Source organism: Poecilia reticulata, chromosome 3, assembly GCF_904066995.2.
Source record: "Poecilia reticulata chromosome 3, P_reticulata-male-v2, whole genome shotgun sequence".
NCBI lineage: Eukaryota > Metazoa > Chordata > Actinopteri > Cyprinodontiformes > Poeciliidae > Poecilia > Poecilia reticulata.
In genome coordinates this window covers 35,626,590-35,634,089 of record NC_088832.1, presented here as the reverse complement: position 1 = coordinate 35,634,089, position 7,500 = coordinate 35,626,590, and the positions used below count along the sequence as shown (strand labels likewise).

The 7,500-nt window shown below is 37.2% G+C and overlaps 3 protein-coding genes across 8 annotated transcripts in view; 2 read left to right on the top strand and 1 right to left on the bottom strand.

Moving 5' to 3' along the window:
* dapk2a (death-associated protein kinase 2a) overlaps positions 1-3,826 on the bottom strand; it is a 12,385-nt gene extending 8,559 nt beyond the window's left edge. Inside the window, exons 1-3 of one of the 5 annotated variants that reach the window (XM_081605635.1) lie at positions 3,684-3,825; positions 3,516-3,613; positions 435-656 (exon numbers count right to left, since the gene is read on the bottom strand). In XM_081605635.1, coding sequence (XP_081461761.1) covers positions 435-656; positions 3,516-3,577 — 284 coding nt within the window. In that variant the 5' untranslated portion in view covers positions 3,578-3,613; positions 3,684-3,825. Of the gene's footprint in view, positions 1-434; positions 657-2,219; positions 2,364-3,515 lie in introns of those variants that run through there. The other 4 variants (XM_081605633.1, XM_081605637.1, XM_081605636.1 and 1 more) reach the window with 4 other exon arrangements.
* LOC103460101 (voltage-gated potassium channel regulatory subunit KCNG4-like) overlaps positions 1-7,500 on the top strand; it is a 258,663-nt gene that overhangs the window by 163,854 nt on the left and 87,309 nt on the right. The gene's annotated exons all lie outside the window — the stretch shown is intronic.
* sh2d7 (SH2 domain containing 7) overlaps positions 5,251-7,500 on the top strand; it is a 10,277-nt gene continuing 8,027 nt past the window's right edge. The window contains exons 1-2 of the mRNA XM_081605656.1: positions 5,251-5,881; positions 7,398-7,487. Coding sequence (XP_081461782.1) covers positions 5,748-5,881; positions 7,398-7,487 — 224 coding nt within the window. The 5' untranslated portion in view covers positions 5,251-5,747. The remainder of the gene's footprint in view (positions 5,882-7,397; positions 7,488-7,500) is intronic.

Sequence of the window (7,500 nt, the reverse complement as noted above, 5' to 3'; positions counted from 1 at the left end):
TATATATATATATATATATATATATATAGACGTTTATATATATATAAACGTCTAAACTTCTAACATGCTGATGTTAGAAGTTTCGATGCAGATGATGAAACATTCACCAGAGGAATGCTGTCATTGCAATAAGATGTTGATTTTCTTACTTAATCAAGGTATTTAATTATTTCTTTATTTTTATCTAAGTTGAAGTGGTTAAATAAAAAAAATCTGCCAATTTTCTATCAGGTTAATCAATTAATAGACAAAAATAGTCAACTAATCATTAAAATAATACATTAAACATCAGAATGAATCATTAGAATAATCGCCAGAATAAACTATTACTAAAATAAATAAATCCTAACCAAAGTTCAGGAATATGCACGTTTTCGTCTAAGGTGCATGAAGTTCCCCCAGCAGCCGCACGGTGGCGGTGTGTTGCCACTCACAGCTCCAGGATGAGCACCACGTCGGTGCGGTTCTCGTAGACGTCGTGCAGAGTGACGACGTTGGGGTGCTGGACCTGCTGCAGGATGGTCACCTCCCGCTCGATGTCCTCCCGCCGGACTCCCCGGGAGCTCGCCATGCTCTGCCGCTTCTTGATGAACTTGGCGGCGTAGTCCAGACCCGAGCTCCTCTCTCTGCATCGCTTCACGATGGCAAACTGGCCGCTGAAACACAGACACGGCGTGAGGGCCGAGGCCGACTCAGGGCGGCGGGGTCAGGAGGTCAGCTGACATCAGGAAAGACCGGTGAGCAGAATGAAGCTGGCCGTTTGGAAACACACGAACGATGCAAACCAGAACGCACAACTACAGGAAAACGTAAAAATGCTGCAAGTAGCAAAAACGACTGCAAGAATGATGAAAGGCTGTAAATGTATGAGGTCCTCCAGGCCACCAGGGGGAGCCGGCCACCAAACCGCATGGGTCAGCCAGCTGGTGAAACGATGAATATGAAATAATCCCCAACTAGTTTAGTAATCGATTAATCGTTAACTTGCAGACTAAAGAAGTAATTTACCAAGAAAACACATAAAAATAAATATACACATTTTTACGTTTAATATAAATGCGTTTTAAAAAAAAACTTTCCAAAATAAGTCGTGAGTGGCAACAGGTGTTTTTTTTTATTTTTCTTTTACACAATTCTGACGTGATTATTTGAAATATAGTAAAAATATAGACAAAAAAATAATTCGTACAACTTCTAGATAAAATGAAAGTTAATTAATCTGATAGTTCAAAAAATAATTTCACAAAACTTTCTCTGATCACACCGAGCATTTAACAAGCCAAAGACGTCTCCACCTCACTGCTGGCGCGTTTCTAATTAATTTAAATTAATGGCAGGTTAACAAAGAAATATAAACAAATTAAAATAGTAAAATTAATTACAGATGCATCGTTTGCTACAAATGACCAAATGTTCACTAAAGGAATGTTGTTACTAGTTATTCAGGAGTATAACAAATAATTAAATAACAATTATTTTCCATTTTCTTATGTATTTGTAATACTGTATAGAGTACATTTAGTTTGTTAGATAAAAAAATATGCAGAAAGTGCCCATTTTTTCTGATTATTCATCAAATAATCAATAAAATAATTATTAAAATAATCGCTGCTCTCAGTAGAAAGTTGAAAAAGGCGTCATGCTTCATTTCTTTTAAATACAAGAACTTTTACAATATTTTAGAACAGCAGCATATTGTCGTATCACTGACTCCCCCTAGTGGCCTGGAGGATTCCTGTTCATTGCTGTTCATACTTGATATTCTTTTTGCTATTTGTTGCATTTTCTCTTTTATTTCCATTTCCTGTTGTTGTAGCATGTTTTATTAGTTTGTTCCTTTTTATTGCATCATTCGTGAGTTTTCAGCACGATTCACAGTTTGCTGCACGTTTCCTCCTCTCGGCCGCCATATTTGAAGAGTGGAGCTGAGTAATGATCTGGAAACTGGTTGAATTGATCTGGTCTGAGGTTGGGCCAAAACACCAACTTCCACCTGAACCGGCAGAGATTCACTCTGGGAGAGTTTTCATTCCTGGACTGTTTGGGAGGAAATTCTGCAGAAATAAGTTCAGCGATGGCCTGAGGGGGGCGCTGCATGCAGGAAACAGCTCAAACTGTTAAATTAAACAACTTTCTCACTATTTACTCTTTACTAAAGGAAAAACTGCAGCTAAAAAAAACCCATATAGATAAAAAATACAGCTGATATTCTGACTGACGTCCACCTGATGTTTTGCTCTGCTGGAGCTTTTCTGATCATAATCTCTGTCTGTCTCACTTCTGTTTTTAGTGCTGCACACATTCTGCAGAAAGACGCTTCTGGACACGTATGGGCAAAAACACAGAAAACACGCAGAAACCATGAAAACACGGCAGCTCTGTCTAACCCAGCTCCAAGGCTGCTTCCTCTGCTGACCAGTTTGTAACCAAACACCGAGACGTGCCGCCGCTCAGGCACAAAACTGCTGCTAAAGATAGAGGAGGCCTTTAAAAAGAGGTTTCATCAGACGAGCAGCTGCTCCTGTCTCTGACGGAGAGCCGCGCTTCACCTGGTGACATCAGATCATGATTAGCATTTAGTTCAGGTCGGACCGGCAGCCGTTCCCTCTTTACATTATGTAAATTTAACTCCGTTTTCCCCAGAAAATGTAAATAAATTCATTTTATTGTTGCTGCTTCATGCTTTACACACATCCTGCTACGTAAAACTGTAAATATTTATATTCAATACATTTTAATATTTGTTCAAATAAGCTTCGTTTGTCTAATTAAAGGCATGTTTTGAAAATAATAACCTTTAACAGGTAATAAACCCACATTTCTCTTTTCTGTTTTGTTGGTTTTATGTAATATTCTATATTTACATATAATTTTTTGTAAGTGGGAAATCATAATTAACAGAAATAAGGAATGGAAAACATCAGTCTTTGTGTTTTATTTAACAAATTGAGTTACTGAAATAAATGAACTTTTTAATCATCTTCTAATCTCTGCATGTAATTAAAGAAGATGAGAATTTCATCATGACAAGAAGACATTTTTATATGTTTGTTATGGGTTAAAAAAGTGTAAATAATTTCTTTGCAGTTGATTTCAGACTTTTAATACATTTAGAAAGTCCAGAATATCCATGAAAGTCTGAATGTTTTCATAGCAAAAACATTATAAACAGATGAAAGGGAAAAGTTTGGGGGAAATTTGCATATTTCCAAGAAGAACATAAAACCACTCAAGAAATCTGGACGTTCTTCGAGGAATCCTCAGATATTTCTGCATCCTGGATTCCTAAAGATCTTGGAGGAAACATGATTATCCTCCAAAGAGGAACTGATTACAAGTTGGGGGAAAAAATGGAAAAGCTACAAGGAGAAATGCTTCTGTTTGTCCCAGAGATTAAACCAGGGATTAAACCAATGTGGGTTACATGTATAATCATCTATTTTAATCAAATAAGCATTAATTATCATTAATTATTTCTTCATGCAGACGACAACTGTTGAATATTGCATGCATACCTGCCCAGTTCTTCTCCAATCTCATAGAAATCCTCCACATCCTGCTGCTTGAATAACTCCATGGCTGCAGCCGTTTCGCTCTTTATCCTGGAAATAATCTGAAAACTAAAGTCACAAGTTGAGACCGACAGCTGGATTATTAGAAGCAAACCTTTTCTTTATAACTACTTCATGTGTTCATCGTGGTCCAGAATGTCCCCGATCTGTCTGCTCTGCTCCAAACACGAAGACCGAAGTTGCCTCCGAACTCCGTACAAGACTCCTTACTGAAAGCTGCCAATTTAATGCGGCGCTGCTCTGCAACAGTGAACTTCTGCTAGCAAGAATAAAAGTTAAATACCTGTAAAAATAAAGACTTCTGAGCTGTACTTTTCAAGCCGAATTAATTAACAATCGAACAATATTCAGAAGATGACGTCATGAAAAAAATATCCAACACTGTTCTTTGTAGAAATTGAAGTAAAATTTAATTTGCATTACTTTTAATGAGGTTTGGCGGCTCTTTCCGTACGCGTTCAGCTCCCGCATTCACTTAAACGAAAAGCAGCAGCTAATTGGTGTAAAATCTTTATGGATAATTCTACAAGCAAATAAAGAAAAATTAAAGTAAACTTTTATATGAATTTATACATTTATTGTGTTTAAAGTTCGTACATCGTTCTCACGCCAACATTCTTTTCCAGGCTGAAATTTTCAGGATCATTTTATGGATTTATTTTAAGACATTTTGACAATGGTCAGGCTTTACACAGGAAAAAACAGAGGATGTTGGATGCACTTTGTTATTGCCAAATTGGGTATCAACATGACTAAATTTAGTGTTTTAGCTTAAATATGTTGTTATATTATTTTAACATTAACTTCCAATAAATAATTTGTTGATACTTTAGCATTAGCTTCCATTAAAAACTATGTTGCTGTAGCGTTTTAGCGTTAGCTTCCACTAGATATGTTGGTAAATTACTTTAGCGTTAGCATCTGCTAGATAAAATGTTGGTTTAATACTTTAGCGTTAGCATCTGCTAGATAAAATGTTGGTAAATTACTTTAGCATTAGCATCTGCTAGATAAAATGTTGGTAAATTACTTTAGCATTAGCATCTGCTAGATAAAATGTTGGTATAATACTTTAGCGTTAGCATCTGCTAGATAAAATGTAAAATGTTCCTATAATACTTTAGCATTAGCATCTGCTAGATAAAATGTTGCTATAATACTTTAGCGTTAGCATCTACTAGATAAAATGTTGGTAAATTACTTTAGCGTTAGCATCTGCTAGATAAAATGTTGCTATAATACTTTAGCGTTAGCATCTGCTAGATCAAATGTTGCTATAATACTTTAGCGTTAGCATCTGCTAGATAAAATGTAAAATGTTCCTATAATACTTTAGCATTAGCATCTGCTAGATAAAATGTTGCTATAATACTTTAGCGTTAGCATCTGCTAGATCAAATGTTGGTAAATTACTTTAGCGTTAGCATCTGCTAGATAAAATGTTGCTATAATACTTTAACGTTAGCATCTGCTAGATAAAATGTAAAATGTTCCTATAATACTTTAGCGTTAGCATCTGCTAGATAAAATGTTGCTATAATACTTTAGCGTTAGCATCTGCTAGATCAAATGTTGGTAAATTACTTTAGCGTTAGCATCTGCTAGATAAAATGTTGCTATAATACTTTAGCGCTAGCATCTACTAGATAAAATGTTGGTAAATTACTTTAGCGTTAGCATCTGTTAGATAAAATGTTGCTATAATACTTTAGCGTTAGCATCTGCTAGATAAAATGTTGGTAAATTACTTGAGGATAGCTTCAATGATATATTATGTTGGTGTTTTGCTTTAGTGTTAGTGGAATTAATGTTTACAATTAGTGCTTTAGGGATAGGTTAGCTAATTTTTTTGTTAGCGGGACTGACAATTATTACGTGAAATAATAAGAAAAAATGTATGGCAGCAAAAAATGTATCACAACAAAGATTTTACAAGTTTACACCCAAGCAGTTAAAGATCAATCTGGGACGAGGAACAGAGATATTAAAATGAAACAGGCGACGGAATGAGAGGTGGAGCGCTCAGTAGATAAGCTGGAACAATACCACCCTTCATGTGGGACTGACATCCAACTGAAACAGTCAAATGAACCGTCTCTGCTTCCTTTGGAGACTCATTTAGTGACTACGGATGATCACGGCGCTGCTCGGTCAGCTCCTGTCGGACGGCCCAGGATGGCGAAGCAGACGATGGCGGCAGATGGAGGCCTGAAGGAGCTGGTGCTGAGGTGGTTCACCGACACGCAGGCACCGCTCATCCTGCAGAACGGGAACTTCCCTGACTGGTTCCAGGGCCTCGCTGCCAGAAAGTAAGATCTGCACCACTTCAGTAAAAGTTCATCTGATTTATTCCTGCGATCTGCTGCTGCTAAAAATGTTTACGTTTGTTGATCTGAAGGTTTCTTAGTGGCCATTTTGAGTTTTTAGCACTTCAGTCACATGTTCAGTTCTCTTTCTGATCGGCATCATGCTAAAGTTAGCTTCTAGAATAGGCAGAGGTGAGCAGAGTTCCCAAAAATTATACTCAAGTAAAAATACCTCAACATATTCTTACTGAAGTACGGAAGTATTTAAGGACCAAAATGACAATAATTTATATAAGTAACAAAAAATAAAATCAGGCTAAAGAAATCAGTTTCTTTCAATAAAAATCTTCTGAAACTTTAACAGAAACTGCAGGTGTGAGTCTGGGGAGTTTTTGGTTAAACGCGTTTATTTTTCATTCAGTGGGTAGAAAATCCAGAAATCTTACTCAAGTAAAAGTAGAAATACTTCAGAACAGGATATGGCTCAGTCTTGGTTTGCTTGCCCAGGTCTGCATTTTAGTTAAAACTGCTGAAAGTTTATTTTTATCTCCTTTTACTTGTAGAAGAATTTAAATTCAAAGCAAAAACCTGGATAAATAATTCATGTTTCATCAGTGAAAACTTCACCCCAACATTGTTTTTAAATCTGCATCAACTTCCTGAGCTGTGATTAACGGCCGCCTAGATTTGTTCCAGGGGCGGCGAAAGGCCCCTGAGCCGCACCTTGAACACCCCTGGCAGATGGAGACGTTTTGTTTTTCTTTGTATGAAATTTTCAATGACAAATTTATGTCTGAAATATAAAATCTTAGGTACAAAACCAATATTTTTCTTTTATTAGGTATGTAAAAACAAACTTAGTCGCACAAAATAATTAAAATGTTCAGTCAAAGGTTTTCAAAGACACTTTTCATTTTTATTGTTATGAAACTGCACAACTTTTTCTGACCTTTTTAATTAAAATACTTGTTAATTTGTCGCTTAGCAGGCATTTTTAACTGAAAATAAAATAAATTGTGAGTTTTCTCTACTTGGCCAAATGTTTGGACTCAAAACTTTCACACATTGTTGTGGATAAATTCTGACCAACCGGCTTCCGCCACTGTATTTAAATCAGGTTGAGGTCTACACTTTGACTAGGCCATTGCCACACATTTTCTGTTTCAGTGTTTGGGATTTGTTTGGACTCATGTTTGACGTTAGAATATCTCGGTACATAGAGCCGATCAGGCCCAGTGGATGCAACAGAAACCCAAACCATGATTCCCCCGCCACCGTGTTTGGCAGGTCGGAGGTGTTGGTGATGAGATGTTTGGTTTTCTCCTCGTCACACGTCTCTGTTTTGGTCTCATCTGTCCAGAAAACATCGTTGCAGATGTTTCATTCAGGTTCGCTTGTTGGGCTTTTCTCCCTCTGACAGAACGTCCTGTGCGCTGCAGTTCCGTGACGCAGCTGGGATATTTTTGAATCTAATTTGCCTGCAGTTCTGCCTAATTGCCGTTCTCCCACTCCCCTGCAGGGAAGCAGAAGATGTGCTGAGAGATAAAGCTCTGGGCTGCTTCCTCATCCGCCTCAGCGATAAAGCCATCGGCTACATCCTGTCCTACAAGTGAGGCAAATAA